The sequence below is a fragment of the Anabrus simplex genome, chromosome 3 (assembly GCF_040414725.1).
Source record: "Anabrus simplex isolate iqAnaSimp1 chromosome 3, ASM4041472v1, whole genome shotgun sequence".
NCBI lineage: Eukaryota > Metazoa > Arthropoda > Insecta > Orthoptera > Tettigoniidae > Anabrus > Anabrus simplex.
The window spans coordinates 130,937,237-130,964,503 of NC_090267.1; the positions used below are offsets into that span (position 1 = coordinate 130,937,237).

General features: G+C 42.4%; 1 protein-coding gene across 1 annotated transcript in view; it reads right to left on the reverse strand.

Annotated features, from left to right (window-relative positions):
- LOC136867102 (uncharacterized) overlaps positions 1–27,267 on the reverse strand; it is a 422,324-nt gene that overhangs the window by 149,987 nt on the left and 245,070 nt on the right. The window contains exon 2 of the mRNA XM_067144205.2: positions 1,327–1,537. Within this exon, the coding sequence (XP_067000306.1) occupies positions 1,327–1,537 (211 nt within the window). The remainder of the gene's footprint in view (positions 1–1,326; positions 1,538–27,267) is intronic.

The window sequence follows — 27,267 nt, forward strand, 5'->3', positions numbered from 1 at the left end:
TATCGGCAGCCCTGAGGATGGTTTTCCGTGGTTTACCATTTTCACACCAGGCGAATGTTGGGGCTGCACCTTACTTAAGGCGACGGCTGCTTCCTTCTCGCTCCTACCCCTTTCCTACCCCATCGACGCCATAAGAGCCTATCTGTGTCGGTGCGACGTAAAGCAAATTGTAAAAAACGAGTAACTTACAAATAATATTCCCCACTTTGAAACTCCACTATGCATGGCATATTTTAGGCTATATTACTTTTGCCAGTCATCATTACTATAATTACTTCAATAGCGATTACTCATAAAATCATGTTACGTCTTTAGATTAAAATCCATGGATTCTTTTTACACTTGTTAGACAGTCAACAAGGGTGCTGAGATAATGCGTGTGGTTATTATTATTCTTTATTCAAATAGTTATTTAATTCCTGCCCGGTAAGGGGCAGGCGGGCCACCAGCTAAACATGTTGCTCTTTGGCCGGTGAGTGAGTACATAAAAGTAGAATTTTGGAACACATACATAGAAGTATGTCTCGTACACACTGAAAACAAAACATAATCAAATACAGATTGAAACAGAGAAAATGTAAAACATACGCAAGTATATAACAAGGAAATATTATGTGATTTCTTCCATGTCAGTCTATTTTTCATTGATTTCGGTTGGCACACAAAGTATAAACGCACTACACATCGTACTGAGAGAGAAATGTCTTCAGTTCAACTTGACGTACGATACGAAAAACACTATGGTGGAAGCAGAAAGAAATGGACGAACACTAGTGAAACAATGAGGACGCGAAAAACACAGAATGATGGAAAATGAACACGGATAGAGATGACACTGGTAGTGTCGTAAAGCACTCAGACACAGATATTGGAGGCCGGTACCACTGCCGCGAGGAGCATCATAATATCCAGTAAAAGAAAAGTTAGAATAAAAAGGCAGTGGGACAGAGGGGAAAGTTACGTGATAGGGGTGGGGAAAAGGTAAGAGATAGCAGGAGAGCGGTCATTATTAAGGATAGCGGTGGCAAGAGGAGAAAGGTTGAGGGCTTCTTTAATCGCAGAATGATTGATGGCGAGGGCAGAGCGTGTGGTTAGAGTCAGACTAGACACATCGGATGTCCGTTGTGAACAACAAAAGCGCGCGAATAAAACAATTAGCACTTTTTCGATGATAAAGAAATTAATTTGTGTATTTTTCCAAATATTATTTTAAAATAAATTAAATGATTTTAATGCCTGTTGGGAAAATTTCACTTTAAAAAAGTCGTCGGCTATTCATTCCACACAAAACACAAATAAAGAATTACAGTGCTGGATCGGACCTACCTATGGGTGGAGGAGCTGGTTCAGCACATGTCCGCACACATCCGTTGTGGCAGCACATTTTCTTGGGCCCTGTACCCTGGCAGTCACTGTCTGAGGTGCAGACCGGAGCCCCGCAGTTGCTGCCGACCGCCGCTGGGGGCGGGCATCGTGGTTCGTACTCCTCAGAGGGGTCGTAGCGTGGAGCCCATGGAGAGTGCAGCACAATGTCCGCCTGTCAAATAATAATAATAATAATAATAATAATAATAATAATAATAATAATAATAATAATAATAATAATAATAATAATGAAATTGTGAGAAGGGAAATATAGTTTAATTTCACCGATTGTGAATAACTAATATACAAGCTCTGTAGGCTTTTCAATCGTGAAATTACCAGTGTATCATCCCAGTGTAACATCGGGATTATCAGTTGCATTATAACGCCTCTTCAAAATGATGGCGACTAATACGCCGTTGTAACAGCATTCCGAACCTCATTTAAAGCACATGCAGTGACAGTGCGCTAGGGGAGATTATTGAAGTATTAGCAACCGGCTGTATGGTGGGTCTGCGTGATGCTGGATGGTGGCGCAGGAGAGATATCTTCCCTAGTGTTTTTTCCTTAAATCAGCTTTATGTCGCACCGTCACAAATAGGTCTTATAATGACGATGGGATAGGATGGGAAGGAAGCCGCCGTAGCCTTAATTAAGGTACAGCCCCAGCATTTGCCTCGTGTGAAAATGATAAGCCACGAAAACACATCTTCAAGACTGCCGACAGTGGGGTTCGAAGCCACTATCCCCCGAATCGAAGCTCACAGTTGCGCGCCCCTAACCGCAGGCCAACTCGCTCTGTCTTCCTGGCACTTCGTCATATGTCCGCCTCCGTAGGGTAACGGTTAGTGCTATCACTCTCCCGTCCTCGGGGGGCCGGGGTCGATTCCCCGTACTGCCAGAAATTTAAGAATGGCAGCAGGGCTGGTATGTGGTTAAAATGGCACATGCAGCTCACCTCCAACTGGGGTGTGCCTGAAAAGAACTGCACCACCTCAGGACTAGGACACGAGTTTACTATACTTTATACTTTTTTGTGCGAAAAAAAATGTGTCATGCTCATTATCTGTTTGCTAAATTGCAACCTTACCTTGTTTTCTTTTAAACATATTTCACATTTCAGTCTGTTCGTAATATTCGTTCTTTTTTTACTCTAAAGCAGTGGTCCTTAAAGTGGTGGTGGTGGTGGTGGTGGTGGTGGTGGTGGTGGTGGTGGTGGTGGTTGCGCCCCCGACAAGGGGGTGCCGAGAATAATGCAAGTGGACGCGGCTATGATTTGATTCTTAATTCACATTAAAATGTTGTTAATTAATGTATTTTATATTGCATATGCCCGTTCGTGTTTTGACAACTTTATTAACATTCATAAGCTTTCAGATGATTAAAAAAACATCCTAATTGAACTAAGCAACATAGATGTGAACTAGTGCAGAACTAATTAGTGACAAAGTCTTTGAAGCGTAGTGAACAATTTTTTCATCCCCAGATTATTGTGCACCAAGCTCCATAGCTGCAGTCACTTAAGTGCGGCCAGTATCTAGTATTCGGGAGATAATGGGTTCGAACTCCACTGTCGGCAGCCATGAAGATGGTTTTCCGTGGTTTCCCCATTTTCACACCAGGCAAATGCTAGGGCTGTACCTTAATTAAGGCCACGGCCGCTTCCTTTCCATTCCTAGCCCTTTCTTGTCCCATCGTCGCCATAAGACCTATCTGTGTCGGTGCGACGTAAAGCAACTTGCAAAATAATAATAATAATAATAATAATAATAATAATTATGCATGCAACTGACAATTTTCGAGTTATCTCTAGAGTCAGCCGGGGAGAGAAGGCGGGGATTTTTTAATGATCGTGCAGCAAGTCTTCGCCAAGATTTCGTGTTGTAAACAAGGTTGGGTTTACAAAAACACAACTTCTTTATTTACTTCACATGTAAAATTACAATATTTATACTAACAAAACTGAAAGTTATGTCGAAGCAAATTGAACTATGAATTTGGAGAAAAGAGTCTGTCTTTGTACACTGTATACATGTTGGAGTATTCACGTTCACTACTATTTCGGAAAAATAGTCCTTGTGACATGAAAAGTTCTTGATAGTCGAAAACTATCAGAAGCACTGACGTAAATATCTCAGAGAGTCCTTCCTTGTTGAAGTGTCTGAGTTCATTAACGTAAGTTGAATGACTGAAGAGTTCCTACTTAGCGAAACTAAGTCGATAATGGGAGCTTGCATTAGCTAGGGAATGATAGTGGCATATAATGGTAAGACTGGGCATGGACAGCGGTGACCCGAGGTGAGACCTCTTACTGCCAGAAATTCAGTCCACCTGGCCGAAGCACATTTTCAAGAGGAGTAGCCTCCGTGCTCGACGTAGGGTGTATTCTGGAGCTGGACACCGGGGTCAGTGGGCGTCTGGACAGACTAGGAGCTCCTTTTTATAGCACACACGACGTTCCAGGCACGCGCACTGAGAGCTGCGCGTCGAGGCTCGAAGAATAACACACTGGCACGCGTGTAGCTGGCTGGCGGATCGAGAAGGGAGCGACGGACATACAACATTATGCTAAACGTCACTGTTTGTATCTCTCTTCACTGCCTTATGAAGGAAATGGTCTTAATGTAAGCAGATTACTGATTTGATTGAAGGTGTGTCACTTGCGCCATCTGCCCCTAGTTTTCGGCTGAGATGATTTTATGTGCTTGATTTGCTAAGGAGGGCTGTAATTTTGAAGTAAACTATGATAACAGCTATAACAGATTTATTTACCTTATTTACATTCACTTGTCTGTAATACATTGGTCATTAATGAAACAATTTTTATTAACCTAGAAAATTCACCCCTCAGTCATTTTTGGATATATTCTGCCTTACTCTCTCTCTCGTCCACAATCATTACATATATTCTTATGGATACAATACGATCCATGCAGCCACTTGCTGCAGTCGGTGCACTTAATCCAATCGTCCTTTGTGTGTGCGTGTGCGCGCGCGTGTGTGTGTGTCAAATAATAGTTCTCCCAACACTACACACACTTGTTGCACATTATTTTGCCCATCTTGAATCATTTTAGCGGCTTCTTTTCATGAGGTTTTCCTTCCTTCCTGCTCTTTCCCGTTGTGACAGTGGTTGCAACTTTTCATTGCACTTTGTTCTTTTTGCTCATTGAGATTTATCTTTTGTTGGAAATATTCTTAAGTTTAGTTATATTGTATAAAAGGCATTTACCACAAACTTCGGTTAGGCTATAGCAGCTGTCTCTTCTCTATAATTAGTATAATTTGTCATAGAATTAAACAAAATACATATAGGCTATTTATATATTATTAACAAACTGATCAGAGAATTAAAACACATTTAAGTCACAAATGGTAATTCAAAGAATACCGCGCCATCTCTTCCAGAAATGTAGCGCGCTATCTCACCCGATGTTTGGGGAGAGATGGCGCACTCCTGCTCCAGAAACTGTGTTGGTATAACATGATGCATATCACACCAGCATAGTCGTTGGCTAACCTAGTCACCCGTCTGTGGCAATGCAAAATTAATTTAGCTTGAACAACCCAGTCAGCGGGCTTTTATATCAAGCATGGGCGCCCGCAAGGGGGGGGGGGGCAAAGGGGGGCGCTTGCCCCCCCCTGGAATTCTAAAAAGTTGATGTTCAATTGTTTAATATCATACCAGATTATTTCATAAACTGAACTTACTGACAGTCATCTAGCATCTGTTATATTCGCAAATTTCTGTAAACAATTTAATGTTGCTGACGTTATATTGGTATTTATGTTCAAGAAAATTGTTAATGTGCCCCCCCTTGGAAAAGATCCTGCGGGCGCCCATGATATCAAGTATATGCAAAACTTTGAAGTTAGAGAAGACGTACGCATCAGAAATATCCACGTTTTCAAGCGAAATCACTGCACTATGTGACATCCAACAAATGGCTTTAATTCGTACGTACGCATTGTACACACGGGACCAGTGGTTTTCATTGAATCAATCAATCAATACTGATCTGCATTTAGGGCAGTCGCCCAGGTAGCAGATTCCTTATCTGTTGTTTTCCTAGCCTTTCTTAAATGATTTCAAAGAAATTGGATATTTATTGAACATCTCCTTGGTAAGTTATTCCAATCCCCTTCCTATAAATGAATATTGGCCCAATTTGTCCTCTTGAATTCAAACTTTTTCTTTTTTTGCTATTTTGTTTTACGTCGCACAGACACAGATAGGTCTTATGGCGACGATGGAATAGGAAATGCCTAGGAATGGGAAGGAAGCGGCCGTGGCCTTAATTAAGGTACAGCCCCAGCATTTGCCTGGTGTGAAAACGGGAAACCACGGAAAACCATCTTCAGGGCTGCCGACAGTGGGCTTCAAACCCACTATCTCCCGGATGCGATCTCACAGCTGCGCGCCCCTAACCGCACTACCAACTCGCCCTGTAATTCCAATTTTATCTTCATATTGTGATCTTTCCTACTTTTAAAGACGCCACCTCGGCACTTTGTGGTATAGAGTGGTTAACTCTATGCTCGGCCACCCCAGAAATGAACCTGGTAATCATTTTTGATGGAGGCTGAGTGAACCTCAGGTCCATGTGCACCTCCCGACTGGAAATCTCATTTCTTAAATCTTGCGACTTCCTGTCGGGAATCGAAGCCACGTGCTTCCGGGTGAACCGAGCACGACTTTACCGCCTCGGCCAGGCAGCCCTCACACTTCAAATATTTTGAAAACGAAACAAAATATAAAACATCTAGTTGCACAGAAACATACCAATGTCAGGGGCTCACACAATGGGAAATAAGCACAATCCAGAAAATTAAACAAATAACTTTTAACACAAAGTTACATTTTAAAACTTGAACATGTTTTTGTCTAGCGAACTGAAAACTATAGAACTATAGGTACAATTAGTGATGACAGCCTCGGTTTTACTTTCCAAAACATAATAACTAGTGCCCTATATCCCAGAGCCAACGGCCGTAGCCGTGTTGAAACACCGGATCCCGTGAGATCTCCGAAGTTAAGCAACATTGGGCGTGGTCAAGTGTTGGATGGGTTGCCACGCGCTGTTGGTGGGGGGTAAAGGAATGGAGGAGCGAAAAGGCCACCCTACCGCATGTAAACTCCGGCTCAGGAACACCTCTGCGGAGGTTCGGACCTGCCTTCGGGCAGAATAACCCTTACCTACCTATATCCCTGAAACTTCATGTTTCTACACTACAGTGGAACCTCGATATATCGAATGCCCTCGGGAGCTAAATTTTATTTCGATTTATCGAAATTTCGAGATAAAGAGAACACCGTTTTTGAGCATGTGTAGCACATAATTGAATAATATGTATATACGGGCTTATACTGAGCACATTATTTTGAACAGTATTCAAAAGTTCGATTTTACGGCGTCACTTTAATTATAACCCTTATTATAGTAACTTTTAAGGGTACAGCACTTACAGTTGTGAAACAAGAAACATTCGTCGGTTAACACCTTTGGAAAAAATCCGTTAATCTCTCCTATTTGTTACTGTTAACCTTTCCTCCCTTCACGAATACTTTGTAACTCTCTGTATAATTGTATCTATTCCGATTTGCGCGCCCGATATCCATCAATATGTCAATAAATTTCTCGTCCCTCTTCCCATGGTGTTTGTGGGGGTTTGCCTGCGCGGGGTGCTTTGCGGGTCTTCCCTGGGTCCCGGCTTCTTGTGATGGTGCCCTTACGCCAGATTCATTCACTATTTTCCCCCTCTGGTGTGTACGACACCCCCCCCCCCAACAATTTATCTTCTTCACTCATTATTTCCTCTAAACGGCCGAAGAGCTCCTTTGTTGAGCTGATGGCCCGCCCCTCCTCGTTTGAGGAGAGGAATGAAATAACTTGTTTTCGCTTCGCTTTCGCTTCGCTTTCGCTTCGCTTCCTCCCTTCACGTTGAAACTTGTCGTCAATACCACGCAGCCGAGTTTCGTAAATGGAGCTTGTCATCCGCGACGTCGGGGATTGCTTTCGTACATGACCGGTAATTAATTGACACCCGAGAAACAGCGAGGTTCGCCAATTTTCCGATCATTAGAAGTTTTAGTTTTTCGGTTCCCGTCATATTAGTTCCCAGCATCACTGTAAATCTTTCTTTACTTGTTAACTGTTCCTCGCAAATCACAAATGTCGTATTGCACAGCTGATGTTGCACAAAATTCGAGTTACAGAGTATTTTTTGCTTTAAGGGAGGAAATATACGCGAAGAATAGACAAACGGTCGGGAAATTTAAGTTACTTCGAGATACTGAAAATTTGAGTAATGGAGGTTCGACTGTATATCTAGCACGGAAAACGCACTCACAAATAACCTGTAACGTCTTATCTGATGGCGAACGGCCGTAGCCGTGTTGAAACACCGTGAGATCTCCGAAGTTAAGCAACATTGGACGTGGCCAACATTTGGATGGATTGCCACGCGCTGTTGGTGGGGAGGAGCGGAAAGGAACTGGCCATCCTACCGTACGTGTACTCCGGCTCAGGCATACCTATGCGGAGGTTCGGACCTGCCTTCGGGCAGAATACACCCTTACCTTACCTATCTTATCTGATGAAACTGTGTCACTTCAGCTGATGTTCAAAGTGATCAGACTGATCAAGAGAGCGTTGCACAGATTGTGGTGTGTCTGCAGGTATTGCCGCGCTTGCCGCAATAATACGTTGTTTCATGTTCTCTAGTGTTGTTTGGGGGGTTCCGATACACACTGTCTTTCACTGCGCCCTACAGAAAGGAGTCCTAAAGGCGTCAGGTCAGGTCGAGGTAACTATCTCATACGAGCACCCCACCCTATCCACCGATTTCGAAACTTTGCATCCGCAATTTCCCTGAAAACATGTGCGAAGTGTGCGGGGCCCCCCATCATGCTGGAACCACATTGATAGAAGAGTTTCCAATCCCACGTCCTCCATGAGAAGTGTTAGAATGTCTTGAAGAAATGATGCGTATCGCTGTCCTTTTAATGTTCCCTGGTAGAAGTTCGATTCGGTTGCCAACGACACCGCACCAAACATCAATACTCCACTGTCATTGATGAGTAACAGCGAGAAATAAGTGGGGATTTTACACCGACCAGCTGTACGTTCACCACAGCTCCCAACCAAACTTGGTATACATATGACTTACTGAAAATGAAAACCTACCACCTATTTTCCAGTCATTGACCGGGTCAGGGATGTAATGAATGAAGTAGATATAGACTGTTAGTACGATGGGTGTCGCCACTCCCAAAGTGATTTATTAATGAATGATAGATGCTATGAAATAAGAATGGAGAGTGTTGCTGGAATGAAAGATGACAGGGAAAACCGGAGTACCCGGAGAAAAACCTGTCCCGCCTCCGCTTTGTCCAGCACAAATCTCACATGGATTGACCGGGATTTGAACCACGGTATCCAGCGGTGAGAGGCCGACGCGCTGCCGTCTGAGCCACGGAGGCTACATATGACTTACTATCTGAAAAAAATAAAGTGCGGTTGGGCGTAAGACGCCAGTAGCACTCCTAGGGGAGGGAGTGACGTGAACAAATTAATCAAAACGGTTGATATTAGTGTCGAGTCCATAGTTTTTGGGGTCACTAATATGTGAAGGAAAACGAACATTAAATCCTGTAGGAGTGCGTAAGTGCATCATACAAACATACATTCATACAGCGCGGTACGGAAAGATTCAATTTCCTTTACGGGCAACCATAGGAAAATGAACACAATGAACGTTGTTCTTTTTTTTTTTGCTAGGGGCGTTACGTCGCACCGACACAGATAGGTCTTATGGCGACGATGGGATGGGAAAGGCCTAGGAGTTGGAAGGAAGCGGCCGTGGCCTTAATTAAGGTACAGCCCCAGCATTTGCCTGGTGTGAAAATGGGAAACCACGGAAAACCATCTTCAGGGCTGCCGATAGTGGGATTCGAACCTACTATCTCCCGGATGCAAGCTCACAGCCGCGCGCCTCTACACGCACGGCTAACTCGCCCTTGTTCTGATGGACTACATATCATATGTGGCTGGAAGGCGTGACCAGTCTTAAAGAGATTATGGATTGGAAGAGCATTGGGATATAGGGGTTTTTGCTGTAACAACGACGATATCTATAGCACTACGCGTAAATCATAGTTATAACTAGAGCCCGGATTTCCATGCAAATGCGTATTTTTAAATAACCTGGTTACACTTCTCAAACTTTGCAAATATTCGTTTCATGACTTAACGATTCCAAATAACCGTTCTTTTTCCGTGCATGTTTGCATGTTTTGGTCTTTTTAGGAGAAAAGTCATGCATAATGCATATTTTGAAGATTTTGGATATAATAGCCAATATTTGGACGTTTATATTGCACAATACGGCTTTTCTTCTGACTTTGGCGCATATATAATGTTAAGTTACTTGATAGTATCTTTTATTAATGCAGATTTACAAAATTTGGGACCGTTTTTTTCAACGTTACATGTCTATTATTGAGATACGAAGTGAAATAGAATGTAATCATGACATCCTACCTGACAACCGAAGTTAGTACATGCCTTACAGGTCCTATAATCCAATTTACCATCAATGAACTTAATACCACTGATTAGGTGTAATATCACTTAGTTGAACTTTTTTTTTTCGGTTTCAGGTCATAGACAGTTTTCCAGTAGATGCGCAAGTGGAATCCAGCAAAAGGAATGAGCAGCAAGACTTAATGTATATAAAATAAAATTTTGGGAAATTGCCTGCTGCGATAACAAAGTTGGAAGCTACAGGTCTACCCCTTGTCGAATATTTAGCTGTTATTGAAGACATTCAAACGTGTCTGCAATCATCGCACGGAGAAGTAGCTGCGTCAGCTTAACAAAGTGATTCGTCAAATTCAGATTTGGATTTCACCAGGCTTAAAAACACATTTTGTGTGGTGAAAATGCAAAAGATGTACAATTTGACCTCACATTGTCCCAAATGTCTCCATTTAAGTATGCACTTGTGACGCAGAAAGATAATTTTTTCTGTGTTTGAGAATGTACTGACAGATACACAGATGAGCTTAAGTCAAGACAATTTGGAAAAATGAGTTGTTGTACAATGTTTTCAAGAGGAACTGAAAATGTAAGCATGTTGAACTGAATTTTGATAGTGTATATTTTCTACGTTATTGTGCATGTTTTGCTGTATGATAGTGCATGAATGCATGCATATTTCGAGTTTTGATAGTGTATGGAAGTCTGGGCTCTAGTTATAACTTACTTTTAATCGAAAGGAGCAACTACTTCCCGGACAATATGGGTCAATGCGAAACTAAATAATCTCGCACTTTAACTTAAAATTGAACACATAACAATAACTGTATGTCTAGGCCTACAATAAAAGAATTCGTTAACCATCAATCAACGTCACAATAAAAAATATTAAAAAATCATTTCAAACAGTTAATACAAATCCTAAAAGCATTCATAAAAGTACCCGAGCAGAGCCGGGAACTACAGCTAGTCCGTATTGTATGTTGGGTATTCAGCCCGAAGGCTGGTTTGATCCTCTGCAGCTCCGCCAACAGCTGTCATAAATAGCCTAGGCGTCACTGAAGAGGCGTACTATGGAAATGAGGAGTGAGGTAGTTTCCCGTTGCTTTCCTCACCGAGCCAGCCGTTGCTATTACATATCAGTCTGCCAAGCCCACTGAAATGTATGCACCAACCGACCCTATGAGCGATATTTTCACACCATCCATAACAGGGACTGGCTGCATAAGGAATGGTATTACTAGCATCACTCATACCTCAGTCACTTTCATACTGTCAAAGCCAAGGATGAGACTGAGACAAGTCAATCTTTCTTCTTTCTTTCTTTATTCGTGTCAGAAGTATCAACTTATAGATATTTAACAAAAAGCAACATCTACATTTCTACTATACAAATATACAAGTCTATTATACAATCACAGATAGAGCAACAATATTCAAGAGCTAGATGATGCTTGCCCAGTATTGGGCGACGTCAATAGCGTTGGGGGAGGCTGCAATCAAGTCTTTCATAGTGCACATTGAAGGACATAAGACACACTGACATAGATGTTGGATCGTCTGCTGTTCTCCGCAATCACAAAGTGATGAATCACTTGAGAAGCCCCACTTCCGCAAGTTTACTTTGGTTCTGCCGACTTCTGTACGGAGTCTGTTAAGGGCTTTCCATACTGTCCACTTCTCCTGGTGTCCACATGGAAGACTTTCCTTTGGCTCTATCCAGTTGGAAAGGTGGTGGATTCTTTCTTTCCACATTGTGACTCTAGCATTCTCTGCTTTCCCCTCAAGGTTGACTGATGTGCGGAGAAAACTTTTCCTAGATTTTAGCCTCTGTGTGGCTGGTTGGTATCCATAGAGAGGATGTGCTTCTGAAGAAGATGCCTGGAGCCTTTCTTTGTTAGCTGCTACCTCCCTACGAATCTCACCGGGAGCAATACCAGCTAAAAGTTGGACCTTCTCAATGGGTGTAGGTTTCAAACATCCAGTGATGATCCTGCAGCTTTCGTTTAAAGCTATGTCAACCTGCTTCGTATGAGCTGACCTGTACCAAACTGGGGAGGCATATTCTCCTGCAGAATAGCATAGAGCTAGAGCTGATGTTCTAATTGTTTGTGGTTGTGTTCCCCAACTTGTTCCTGATAACTTTCGTAGAATGTTGTTTCTGGCAGCTATCTTTTGTTTCAGGTTTTGGCAATGTTTCTTATATGTTAATGTGCGATCCAGCATAACTCCCAGGTACTTTGGCGTAAAGCAGTGTTCCAGTAAGTTCCCCTTCCATAGTACTTTGAGTTTCTGAGAGGCCTGCGCATGCCGCAGATGGAACGCACAGATTTGAGTCTTAGCTGGATTTGGTTTGAGTTGGTTTTTCTCATAATAGTTACCTAGCTCTTCTAATGCAGCAGTTAAAGAGATCTCTGCTTCATCAAAGGTATCAGTTTGAGTAGTAAGTGCAAGGTCATCGGCATAGATAAAGCTTTTAGTATTTTCTGGTAATGGCTGGTCATTAGTGTAGATGTTGAAAAGAACAGGAGCCAGTACACTGCCTTGAGGTAGTCCATTCCTTTGATTCCTCCATCTGCTTCGGCGTCCTTGGAATTCGACAAAAAAGCGACGATTTTCCAGGAGAGTAGCTATCATCTTGGTTACCTTGATGTCTGTAATCATTCTATAAAGTTTGTGTAATAATATCCTGTGATTTACTGTATCGTAGGCGGCCTAGAGGTCCACAAAAGCCACACCAGTAATCTTCTTCATTTCAAACCCGTCCTCGATATGCTGGGTTAGATGTAAAACCTGTGCTGTGCAACTCTTTCCTGGGCGGAAGCCACATTGCTGAGGGATTAGGACTTGGTCTACTACTCCCATTAAGCGATTGAGCAACATTCTTTCCATTATTTTGTATAGGTGGCAGAGTAAGGAGATTGGTCTGAAATTTTTAGGGTTCGAAGGTTCCTTTCCAGGTTTCAGAAATGCGATCACCTTGGATTTTCTCCATATTTTTGGAATTTTTAGGGAAGTAAAGCAGTTGTTGAAGAATTTTAAAAGCCATGCCTGTGTGGTTGAACTGAAGTGTTTTATTTGTTCTATTGTGATATCATCTAATCCTGCCGCTTTTCCATTTTTGGCGCATTGAATCGCTTTCTGTAATTCCGTTATTTCAAATGGCCGGGATAGGTTACTGGACTTCATTGCCTCGCTTTTTAGGATATTATGTTCCATCTTCCTTATTGGGTGATTTGTTTTCCCATTGATGGCAAGCTGATTTGCGATTTGGTTTGCCGTAACATTTGCATGGACTGGTCCCTTTGTTGGATCGTTGCTAAGTCGTTTGAGAAGCTTCCAAGCCTTTCGGCTATCCCTTGACATGTCAGTTTCCTCCATAAGTTTGATCCAAGCATCTTTCTTTGCCTCTGCAATTGAGGAAAGCAGTTTCCTTCCAGCTGAGATAGTGTCTTCACTTAGTGGATCTTCCTGAAACAGTGAAATATATGTGTTCATTTGGGCAGCTGTGTCTGAAGTTAGACCTTGTATATAGTTAACTCTGCATCCTCGTGGTATGGAAGCGCGGGAAGCTTTCTTCACAGCTTCAACAAACTGATCATAAAACTCTGGTGTTGGGTGGATATCTGATATTATTTTATCAAGGGTTGAGCTGAACTTCTCCCAGTCTGCTTTTTTGAAATTATATCTCCTTCGAAACGGAACCTTTATTGGTTGAATTGCAGAGAAAAGTTGACACATTACGGGCCGATGCTGGGTATTTGGAATAGGATTGCACATTGATTTCACACATTGCTGTGCCACGTGTTCACTCACAAATATCAGGTCTGGGTTGAAGCCTCGTCGCCATCTACTGCTGTTAAAGGATGGAGGTAGTTTGGGGTCATGAATAAGTTGTAATTGGTAATCATCAGCCCATTCTAATACAGCTTCTCCATTATTATCATCATCTGTATATCCCCATGCACTGTTATGGCTGTTGAAGTCTCCAACCACAAAGTTTGTCTTTTGCTTGAAGTAGTTATCTGGAATTTTAAAGGAGAAATCTACATTTGGTGGTTTGTAGATGCCCGAAACGGTGCAGTTACTGAGTTCCACAGTTATTATCTCGATTTGATTTTCATTGGTGGTTGCAACAGACAAAATTTGTAAATTTGGTTTGGCAAAAACAGCGCTGCCATACTGTCTGTGGGGAATCTCGGCCACAAGTCTCATTCCCGCTATTTTTGGTCGCCGTAGTTGCTCATCCCTGTGAGTTTCCTGAAGGCATAATATATCACATTTGTAAGTTTGACAAAGCTGGTGTAATATTCCTTCTTTAGATGGAGATAAACCTTCAATATTTACAGATATAATGGTTAGTGTTGGTCTTGATAAAGACCGTTCTGAATATAGCGATTGGGTCATATTGACTGGTAGATACTTCTGGAATGCTGACGTTCAGTTCAGTACTGGAATTTTAATCCAGGTACCTATGCAGGGGCACCACGAGCAGGAATCAGCTTCACCCCCGACAAGTCAATGAAAGTAACAAATTTGATACAGCCCATGCCGGAAGACATAGTGCACTGTAAACACTACATCTTGCCAGCAAAGGCATAGTCCGTATTATGAAAATGAAAATCCACAGTCTGTTTCCAGTTTCAACCGGGCGAGGATAGGATTCTATCGGCGAGGATAGGAACTGTGTCGGCTGCCGAAGACTGTCGCACTCCTCTGGGGCAATGATTAATGACTGACAGATGAAATTATATTGGAGAGTGTTGCTGGAATGAAAGATGACAGGGGAAAAAACCGGAATACCCGGAGAAAGCCCTGTCTTGCCTCCGCTTTGTCCAGCACAAATCTCACACGGAATTTGAACCACGGAACCCACCGGTGAGAGACCGACGCGCTACACCCTGAGTCACGGATGCTCTTAGTTCCGTATATAATTCCTTAATTGGTAGGCAGTCCACACCGATGGTTGAAGAATCGGGAAGGGCACCACGCTGCCGAAGAACCAAGATGCCTTGAGAGTTCGGAAGGAGTAAACGAAGAGAAGAACCGAGCCTGACAATGACCTTGTCACTGTTCCTTTTTGTGATGTCGCTGTCTCGCAGAAAGAATGAACGCATTCACACTGTTGACGAGTAGGCGTCCTATCAAAACAAGAGAAGACAGTTGCTAGGCGAGCCCCTTATTAGGATGCTAAGTACAGTCTGGACGTATCATATTTGTGAGGCATTACGTCAACAGCGATGGTAATAGATTCACACAGGAGATGATCGGCACCTCCCTCCTTTCTTTCCGAGCTTACAGCTCGTCAGACTTGTTTTGATGATCACGACACAAGCGCTCAGTCTGGGATTACGTCGACTTACATGTACCGGCTTTTCTCTTTCATCTGTCCTGTCAACTTCTTTTGGTCATACTGAGCAATGAGAAAGAAACCCGTGGCTCTCTCCTGGATAATTAAAATAAAACAATTATTTTACCCAACCATGATATCTTATTTTTTCCTTGTGTGTAGAGGCGGTAGAATAACATCCACGGTATACCCTGGCTGTAGTAAGAGGCGACTAAAAGGGGCTGTTAACTAAGGAGCGTGGGTTGGCAATCGTGCGGCCCTTACCTGATTCCTGGCACTTACCGACCCCGACGGCATTAGAACATTCGAGGCCTAGGGAATCGTTCTTTCTCACGCCCTTCGTGGCCCGTGTCTTTCTTTGGCCGATATCTTCATTTTTCGAAGTGTCGGGTTCCTTCCATTTCCCCCCCTCTTATTATGGTAGAGGATGATTTCCAAGTTCTACTTCCTCTTAAAACAACAATCACAACCTCTACAAACAACACTTCGTCTTTATTCTTGAACAGCATCTTGATATTCCTTATGGAAGTGCTATGATTTTTTTGTTTTTTTGTTTGTTGTTTTTTTTGGCTAGGGGCTTTACGTCGCACCGACACAGATAGGTCTTATGGCGACGATGGGATAGGAAAGGCCTAGGAGTTAGAAGGAAGCGGCCGTGGCCTTAATTAAGGCACAGCCCCAGCATTAGCCTGGTGTGAAAATGGGAAACCACGGAAAACCATTTTCAGGGCTGCCGATAGTGGGATTCGAACCTACTATCTCCCGGATGCAAGCTCACAGCCGCGCGCCTCTACACGCACGGCCAACTCGCCCGGTCTATGTTGTTCTCTCAACTTATTATTATTATTATTATTATTATTATTATTTGCTAGTTGTTTTACGTCGCACCGACACAGATAGGTCTTATGGCGACGATGGGACAGGAAAGGGCTAGGAGTGGGAAGGAAGCGGCCGTGGCCTTAATTAATGTACAGCCCCAGCATTTGCCTGGTGTGAAAATGGGGAAACCACGGAAAACCATTTTCAGGGCTGCCGACAGTGGGGTTCGAACCTACTATCTCCCGAATACTGGATACTGGCCGCACTTAAACGACTGCAGCTATCGAGCTCGGTATTATTATTATTATTATTATTATTATTATTATTATTATTATTATTATTATTATTATTATTAATGTAGTAGGAGTAACTGCTATTGCTGTTTAGTTCCTCTGCGGAATGATCAGCGTAATTACTTCCAGTTTCCAATTCATAAGACCCGGCTGGACCGCGGATTTGAGGCGCATGTAGCTGATTACCCTGGCTAATTCACATACAGCACATTGAAGTGTCTACGGCCCCAGAGACACAGAAAAGTGAATTATCCCTCGATATAGGCTTGGCGTCAAGAAATTATGGTCATAAAGTAAGTTATTATTATTATTATTATTATTATTATTATTATTATTATTATTATTATTATTATTAACAGACACGTTTTAAGGAATATCTGTGTGTCCAAATCTTTTGCCGTTTCTCTACGGGGTCTGGAATGAATTGAGATGAACCTTCGTAGCGAGTTTTTACGATCGGATGCCCTTCCTGATATCCACCTCATGAGAGGATTTAATGAAATGAAACGAATGAATGACGTGATAATGATAGTAAGAAGGAAGAGGGACAAATCGAGGGTCGGCATACAGATTTCTCCGGTCTGCTCGAGTCTTAACGTCCCCATCAGACGGACGAATCACCAAGCGTCGTATGCCCTCAATCCATATGGCCACTGCAGACAGTAGCGGCGATTGGGAATTAGAAGTGGGGTGGGGGGAGGGGCACAGAAATGTATAGAAAACAAACATGTACAGGGGGCCTGGGGGTAGAAAACTAAATTCAAACAAGGTAGCTACAAAATAGTACGTTTTTTATGAGGTCCGATCGAATTTCGACGGAACAGTAAATGTTGACAGTTTACCAACTTAAGTTTGGCAGTAATCGTTTTTGAGATATTTATTCAGTACTAAAATATACAACTTTCACCAAAGGAACAAATTGAGGAGTGTGTGTGTTCAAAATTTGCTCTTTCCACTTCCAGAAAATAAATCAGTATTTCGTCCAGATTCATTACAGTGGTTGTACACTATCGAATGCCATGATCAATCCAGACCAGGGAGATGTAATTCCTTAAAACTAGTACCATACCGGATCATAGGTACGTTCCATGTGCCTTTTATTTTACGTTTCATGCGCTCTTCGCACAACTTTCTTAAGGTGGAAATGGCATATTTTGAATAGACACTCTTCAATTACTCATGTGCGCAACTAAGATTTTGTGCCATCAGATACTAGTCGCGCTGCTGCGAGAGTCTCCACTACTTGCTGTGGCGCTGAAAAATCGGTTAGCTGCGTCGAATGATATTTTGTGCGAATTGCCGCTAAGTATTCTTTTAATTTTTAAAGACATTAAAGGAACGAATTAGGTAGTAAATAACGTTTGTATAAATTGTTGTCCGCCTCTGTGGTGTCGTGATTAGCTGCCACCCCCGGAGGCCCGGGTTCGATTCCCGGCTCTGGCACGAAATTTGAAAAGTGGTACGAGGGCTGAAACGGGGTCCACTCAGCCTCGGGAGGTCAACTGAGTAGAGGTGGGTTCGATTCCCACCTCAGCCATCCTGGAAGTGGTTTTCCGTGGTTTCCCACTTCTCCTCCAGGCGAATGCCGGGATGGTACCTAACTTAAGGCCACGGCCGCTTCCTTCCCTCTTTCTTGCCTATCCCTTCCAATCTTCCCATCCCTCCACAAGGCCCCTGTTCAGCATAGCAGGTGAGGCCGCCTGGGCGAGGTACTGGTCATACTCCCCAGTTGTATCCCCCGACCAAGAGTCTGAAGCTCCAGGACACTGCCCTTGAGGCGGTAGAGGTGGGATCCCTCGCTAAGTCCGAGGGAAAAACCGAACCTAGAGGGTAAACAGATGATGATGATGATGATGATGATAAATTGTTCATTTTTTAATAATTCCTAGATTTAGGTGGCTAAAATGGAATAAATATTTATTTTTTCTCCACAAAGCGGGGGGGGGACTGCCTCCCCTCGCCGTCCCCCTCTTAATCGTCGCTACTGAGTCTGCAGAGGGGCTTGAAATTGAATCGAGACATTTGCTGGTGTGAAAACGGGAAAACATGGAAAATCATATTCAGGGCTGCCAACAGCGGGGTTCGAACCCACTATCTCCCGAATACAACCTCACCGGCCGGCCATCATTCTGATAGTGGAATTATTTTTCTCCATCCTCAAACCAGCTAACTACGGTGTCAGACCATAGAGATATAGCACCTTAACGATCATGACTACCAGGCAATCATCTTCTTCCTCTTCATTTTTTTTGGATACATTGGTATAGCAAGACAACTGTTGCCCAGTCAGCTTGCCTACAAAATTGAAGTGTCTTGCGATCAGAGTGATGACCGAATTCTCTGCTTCTCATATCAGTTTTTCAGTTTAACGCGAGAGACCGCATAAACCACATTCCAACTCTCAGCCCAAGCTTAATTCGTAAGCCTGTTGGACACCATCAATTTTTCTTTCAATTCAATACTTAACAAGAAAAATATTCAAATCTTGTCCAAGATTGTTCAACATTCCTGAAGGTTTGGCAAGGTTTGTTAGCATTTTGTTTTAACATGGAAGAATGGCAAACAGCAGTTGTGGTTCTTGAACTAGCAGTGGGATATATTCTTAGAGAGAAGAGAAACGCGCAATAAACCATAATTTATGTGGGGAAAAAATATAATGTTGAGGATAACCTAATTTTTAAAATATGCTGTATGCACTGCGATAACATCATTTGAAGAGATTATGCTATATTGCTTTTACTCACGTTAACTGATTAAAAAAATAATTGCATTGCAACGGAAATTCATATTGTATTACACGAAAACATGTTAGGAATTCAATAATAATAATAATAATAATAATAATAATAATAATAATAATAATAATAATAATAATAATAATAATAATAATAATAATAATAATCGTTCCATCAGGAAGGCCTTCCGCTAGTGGTAGGCAACACCTTAAACGCCTGAGGGCGGTGAAAGCTCGCGGAAATATGCTGAACTTTCTGAAGTGCATTTGATTTTTCGAGTTTATTAACAGATGTCACTACTTTGGGTTTGGAGGGTCACCTAGGGGCTTGGTATGAACATTCTTTAGTAAAGAATTGTAACTGTTGGGGGGTTGGCACTCGACAGCTTATTTAATCTGTTTTTAAGTGGCCATTGCTGTGATTTCAAATTAAATCAACCTATCAACACCCAAATCACCGCTATAAATAGGAGCAATCTTAGACCTTAGATATCTATCTTGATCAGTGTTACGGACGGTAAGGTTCTCCTCATACAAGGCTACATACTAGCTGGGACAGCTTCTAAGACATCCGGCTAAATAATTCACTCTATCAGGTGAAATTATTTGCGTGTGGCGACGGGAAGATATCAGCGTTCCCCTCTAGCATGTAACGGTTAGGGTCGAGCCGTGTTTACGTAATATAAATTTAGGTTTTCTCTTAATTTAACTTACCTGTAAAATGTAGATTTCTAGGCCTTCTTGCTACGAAGTATAACCACCCGAGCCGATGCTATGTATGAAGAATGTACGAAGGTGGACCCTCGTTTTCATAACCCACTTTTGTATTTTTGTGACTAAGCTTTACAAAATTTAAACTCCTTCCTTCTCGCTTTTTGGATCTTTAATTTTCTTTTTCCGTCTTAGTCACAAATGTAGTACGGCTTATCCTCTGTGTCACCGGTCCTTCTACCCCATTTCGTTTTATCGTCATATCTCGGAATTGCTTGAGTGGGTTCAGTATTCCATTCTATTTTTTGTTTTCGTCCTTTTCTATTAACCTTATTTTTACGCCATTCCTTGACCGTGTAGTATGAGCTACTGCTCCTGTTTCTTTTGGATCACTCTGATCCGTATGTTGTGTTGTTGCTTCCATCTGAACTGAGGGCAGCGAGTGTCAAACAGGTGTAAAAGCTGATACGCTTTTAAGTGTACTAAAAGGTACCTTCATGTGAGATCTATGTCCGTTCGGCCATTGATAGTGAAGTTTGGGAGTTCGATCTCCCTTTGGATTGTAAGACTTATCTATTGGACACAGGTCGATCTTACGGCGACATTGAGGCAGGAAAGGGCTATGAGTGGGAAGGAAGCTTCCGTGGCCTTAATTAAGGTACATCTCCAGCGATTGCCTTGTGTGAAAATGGAAAACCATGGAGAAGCATCTTCAGGGCTGCCGACAGTGCGGTTCGAACCCGCTATCTCTCGAATTCTGGATACTGGCCGCACTTAAGCGGCTGCATCTACCGACCTCGGCATAGTAAATCTATCGACATGAGACTAAAGTATTTGAGCATCTTCAAATACCACCGGATTGAGCCAGGATCGAATCTGCCAGAGTTGGGGTCAGAATGCCAGTACCTCAACCGTCTGAGCCACTCAGCCTGGCTTTTATACATTTGGATTTGTGTTCAACAGAGGGAAGTACTTACAGGTTATTTTAAAACTAAATAGTCAGTCAAAATATGGACTTCCATTTTTCACTCACTAAAGCTGTTTTTACGACCAGTTGCCTCTCCTTACGTCAACCACATCAGAGGAGTTAACCAGATGAAATGAATAATGTGCTATATGATAGTAGGAAGGGAGAGGGTGAGAACGAGTGCCGGCACATAGCCTACTACTATCGAATAGACCCAAGGGAGATCTTCTCGAGATTTAACGTCCCCATCCGACGGACGAATCACCTCATCAACAGCGTCATATTCCATCATTCCATATGAACACTGCGAGAGGTTTGGAATTGAACCCATGCTTTTGGCGCGCTATCTAGTGATTAGAAATTGTACACTACCACCTTTCTCACTCCGCCGACCGACATTCTGATGCGCCTTTCCTTTTCGAACCGGCTGACCACGGAGTCAGACCTTATAGACTTGACGCCTTAATGACCACTGCCACCAAAAAAAAAAAAAAAAAAAAGCAAAGTCACCCCCGTACAGGCCATTAAGGCCCTTGGAGGAGTGGAAGGTAAAGGCTTCAACTATTGTTAACCTCGGCACGTGATGGAGTAGAGTGGTTAGCTCTACGCCCGGCCGCCTTTGCCCCCAGAAATTAACCTGGTACTCATTTTTGGTGAAGGCTGAGTGAACCTCAGGGCCATATGCACCTCCGGAAGTGGAAATATCGTTTCTTAAATTTTACGACTTCCTGACGGGCATTCGAACCCACGTCCTTCCGGGCGAACCGAGCACGCCTTTACCGCATCGGCCAGGCAGCCCCTACCACTGCCGCCAAGCGGACTAAATATTATTATTATTATTATTATTATTATTATTATAATTATTATTATTATTATTATATGGCCTCATCTTCCGCGTGCAAGCATTTCGATTTGACGCCATTAAGGTTGCCTGCGTGTCAATTTCGACGTTCCTCTTTACTCCACAAGATGGCAGGAAAAGGAATCTCTGTGGGCGAATTATTGCGTAGCTTTATTTAATTTAATTGTTGCGTAAACACCAAAACACCAGAAAAATTATACTTGTAGACATTGTATGACACCGAGTGCGGAATGGACTTCATTCTGCCTTTGAAATATCCAAACCGGGCGAGTTGGCCGTGCGGTTAGCGGCGCGCAGCTGTGAACTTGCATCCGGGAGACAGTGGATTCGAACCCCACTGTTGGCAGCCCTGAAGATGGTTTTCCGTGGTTTTCCATTTTCACACCAGGCAAATGCTGTGGCTGTACCTTAATGAAGGCAACGGACGCTTCTCTTCCACTCCTAGGCCTTTCCTATCCCATCGTCGCCATAAGGCCTATCTGTGTCGGTGCGACGTTAAGCAAATAGCAAAAAAAAAAAAAAAAAAAAAAAAAGTCCAACTATCTCTGCTGGATTTCAATCTGCGATGTTGCGATCAGGAGACTGGCACTCTTCCATAAATCCGCAGAATGAGCTGAAATTTCGCTTGAAGCTATATTTTTCTATGGCCTATGCCCAGGGACAGACATAAAAATAATGCATCTATCAAGAAATAACCACAGGGACCATCTGGCAGGAGTAAGTGGAAGTTATGTCGGACACTTTCGGTTTACGTGCCCCTAAACGTATGGATTGTTATGAACTTATGAATGAGTCAGATTCGCAACAGATAAACAAGGTTTTGTTATAAGATATATTTACTTGTATGATTTATGCTAGACTTGATGTATGACGTGTGGATTTTCCTCTACTAGCCGTTAGCTGGTATGTGTTGATACACTCCAAGATCAGCTGCTGCGAAGGTCGAGTTTTTCTTGGCGACATTAGCAGCTGTGTGGGCGTGCCTGCTGGTGGCTCGACGGGGAATTTATGGAGCAGAGTCCAAACGGGACTACACCCTTGTTACAAGGAGAGCGTACAATGAGCTGTTAAAAGCACTCTTCAAGTTCGGAGCACACAGTTGTCCTTCTAATGGGGCAACAGATCGTGCAAACCTTTTAGATATTAATTTTGTTCCGTTGACACGACATACAGTGACATTACATTGTAATGCAGGATGTCCGAACCAACGCATAATCCTTCGAGGCTCGAAGTAAGGAAGTGCAGTAGATTTCAGAGTTCTTTTTAGCTAGCGATTTACCAAACGATTAGGGGTGCGCGCTATGAGCTTGCATTCGGGAGGCAGTGGGTTCGAACCCCATTGTCGGCAGCCCTTAAATGCTTTTCCGTGGCTTTCCATTTTAACACCATGCAAATACTGGGGCTGTAAAGGTCATGACCGCTCCTATCAACTCCTAGACCATCGTACTCCATCATCGCCATAAGACCTATCTGTGTCGGTGCGACGAAGAGAATATTGACAAAAGCTATCGTTTTAACGTCTGATTTCGAAGACACTGGTATGGTAAAGGACCAAGCTACGAAGGCAGTGCCAGCGGCCGTAATTAAGGTACTTGCCCCATGCAAAAATGGTAAAACAACGGGAAACCATGTTCAGGGCTTCAGGCAGTGTAGTTCGAACCTACCATCCTTCGAATGCAAACTTCAGCAATACGATTGCGCCATGTAGGGAATTCGCTCGGAGACGGCCGATTAACCGAAATTCACGGGACCAGAGTAGGGGCGGAATACAAAACTGTATAACTGAGAACGGTTTTTATTGAAAAAAAAAAGAAACACTGGTAAAAACATGACACACTGTATTCGTTTTTTGTACCCCTCGAATGAGAAGTTTAAAAAATATTAGTATTTGCCTAATTATTAAGTTAGTTTTAAGTGATTGAAATTAAATGGCGTATGGCTTTTAGTGCCGGGAGATCCCAGGACGGGTTTGGCTCACCAGGTGCAGGTCTTTTGATTTGACTCCCGTAAGCGACCTTCGCGTCGTGATGAGGATGAAATGATGATGAAGACAACACATACACCCAGCCCCCGTGCCAGGGTAATTAACCAATGAAAGTTAAAATTCCCGACCCTGCCGGGAATCGAACCCGGGACCCCTGTAACCAAAGGCCAGCACGTTAACCATTTAGCCATTGAGCTGAAAGCCGTTATTTTAAATACGCGCCATAAATAAGAAAAGATCGTGAAATGAAATGCAAATTTTATAACACATGACAAGAAATTTAAGAGTTTGTGTCTGTATAAAGTATTATGCAATGATGATAAAATAACTCAGCATTTCCTGTTTGAAGAAAATTTTCACAAAACACTAGATATTATCTTCAATATCAAAGTATCGGTAATAAATAAAAATGGATTATTTTCCATCTTATTGCTAGAATTCAGAGAAACGGACTATCAATATTTCAGTAAGATGGGTGTGTTTGCATGGCGTGACACATTTCTCTGATGTGTGGTAGTTCGGTGAAATTTTCAAGCGAGGTATGGCTCCAATCGTAGCTGTCTTTGGCACGATACTTATATTTAGGTACACCGTGCTTAGAAAAACCGCTCTTGCATAGGTATGTTATTTAAAAATCGGACCATAAACTTGATGGCACAGTTAGCTATATGACGATATTTTGAAGTGAATATATTTAACTTTCATCGTATTTCTTTCCAAAAATTGAAAATTCCCGTGAAGGCTGCTCGTGTACACCACCAAAAGTCTCAGGCGAACCCTAACGCAAGTGCGATAACAGGTATAACTTGAAAACAACGTTCTCTCCCCCATGGGTAACTAATGCAGATATCGAGCTCGTATTATTATTATTATTATTATTATTATTATTATTATTATTATTATTATTATTATTATTATTATTATTATTATTATTATTATTACTTGTATGTATGGCTGTGAAGTGTTACATCCATTTAGTATCAGTATTATTATTATTATTTACGTAGTCGAATGATCGTATTGTGTGTGAGGTTATGTCATGAAACATGTGGTGTACATAGATATTGATATCAGTTCAGTTAATGCAAACACCTGCAAATTAATATTATAATCCATTCTTACCTGTATATATAAATTGTAATCCATAATTGTGAATACACTGTAGCTTCCAGAATGGTAACAGGCACGAGAACGATTGAGAATATTCTTTACATTATAACCGATGTATTAGACACTCTAGAATTTTCACGAAGATGTGTTTTGTAATGCAACTTTCTAGAAGGCTGGTCAGGCACATGTATATAAGGAGACGATGTTGACGGGGAAAAAATGTTAGTTTTTGGGAAGAGTTTTGGTTACGACGAGTTATTGTTTGACGAGGTGTTGTTCAGTAGTGACATGCCGTAGTTGCAGTGTCCACATTGAAGTGACATGCTTGATGCAGTCATCTGTCTTCAACTGTGCTTCAAAGTTGTAATCTCCACGTGCAGCGATTGGTAGTTGTTTTTAATAAAGGTGGCTTTGTTGATAATCTCGAAGTGAAGTGTTTTGTTGTGATACTGTGATTAAGGTTATGAGAGTGTTAATTTGTGAATATATGTCAATAAAATTATTTATACACGCGCGCACAGAAATGGTGTCCCTACATAAACCATCAACACTGCCCCACTCTAGAACTGAAAAGGAGGGAAAGGAGTGAAGGGGTAGTGTTGAAGTCCACTCCAGCACCGAAAAAGAGGGGAAGGGATTGAAGGGGTAGTGCTGAAGGCGCAGTGTGTGTATTGCTGTACATCGCCACTGTGCCTATTTCAATCATAACAAAGTCTTGTAGCGAGCTGTTTAGCTGCAGCACTGCGTTAAGGAAGGTGATGGGGGGATGCCATGCTTTGTTTATATCGGGACACCATTTGTGTGCACGCGTGTACCAACTGACAGCATCTCGTGTGCGTCTATGTGGATACGTTAACCCTAGGGGTACGAATACCATACCATACCACTCTTCTACAGTACACAGGATGGTCGGAAGCAACGCGAACAGGGTCTATGGGCGTTGAAGTGTTAGTCATACAGATAAATAATTTGAAAAAAATAATTCCATATCACTTGGTGTTCGTCATCTTATCAGCTGCCGAAATTAGCTAATCAAATCGCTTCGCGGGCAAACTCAAGCGGGCTTTGCGAACCGGTGTTGTTAAACCTGCACGTAGCTTAAGACTGACTTGAGAGCCACGCCGAGATATCAGCATCAAATACAAACACGCCGTGGGTTTCAGCCGGTGTACTTGCTATGGCGCACACACCTCCACTAGCGAAAGTTTTCTTCTTCGATTGGTGATCCCAAAGCTGGCCTTAAACCACGTGCGTATTTAGCAACACCGCCTCGCAAAGCTTAGAATTCATCCTCTAAGTGATCAGAAGCTCATAAAATGTCAACGCCGCGAAATATCAAATTATTTATCGGTATGAGCAACCCTCTTACGGTCAAATACCCGGTTCACATTGTTTCCGACCACCCTGTATAGGGGTGCCTAATCGAGGCAGTAAAGGCGTACTCGGTCCACCCGAAATAACACGGGTTGCATTCCCCGACAGGAAGTTGAAAAGTTTAGAAACGCGATTTCCACTTCTGAAAGGGCACATGGCCCCAAGGTTTCCCAGGGCTACACCAAAAATAAGTAAACAGTTAACTCCTAGGGACAAAAGGAACGTGCCACAGAGTTAATCACTCTTTCACGATAATGATGTATAGTGGACTTCATCGCTTGTACGGAGATGACTTTGGCTCTTTCTCATCAACAAGGGTTGTCAATTGACTGTTGTCTAGAAACTTACACAATATGTTTTGGACACCATACACTATATCAAAAACACAGCATACTGATAATAGTTTGACAGAGTCTGAAGTTACTCACCTCCGTCATGCAGGCACCTGTATCAAAGTTGAACACATTTCTACAATGAGGGACTTTGGTTACTGGTTGAATAAATTTTCCACAGCAGCAGATCGATAGTGGAACGCTTACCCTTCAGGGCTTTCTTCAGCAGATCAAAGACGTGACCTTCGCAAGGGCATTTTCCCCCTACTTAGCGGAGACGTGTTTCAGACTGACTCCCCGTATGTTCTGAGCTTGCTACAAACACAATGTTTTCATTGAACAATCGCTATAATATACAGTACTATCTACTGTACTTATTTATATCATTCTTTGACTTCCTATGACTGCTGGCAAGCCAGATGACCTACAGATTTTACAGCTACGACATCTTCAACTGTAGTGACTGGTTTTCACGACCAGACTCACTGCTTCTCATACGAGACACTAGTTCAGTTGGTCCGACGACAGAACGCTGTCCTTCTGAACACAATATGGAGGGTTCGATCCTGTCTCAGTCCGGCGGTATTTGAAGGTGCTCAAAAACATCAGCCTCGGGTCAATAGAATTTTTGACAAGTAAAAATACGCCTTAGGGATAAAATTCCGGCATCGGAGTGTCCTAAAACTATTAAAAGTAATTAGCGGGACGTAAAACTATTATTATAACTATATTATTATTATTATTATTATTATTATTATTATTATTATTATTATTATTATTATTATTATTATTATTATTATTATTACCTCACAAGACTGAGTAAACT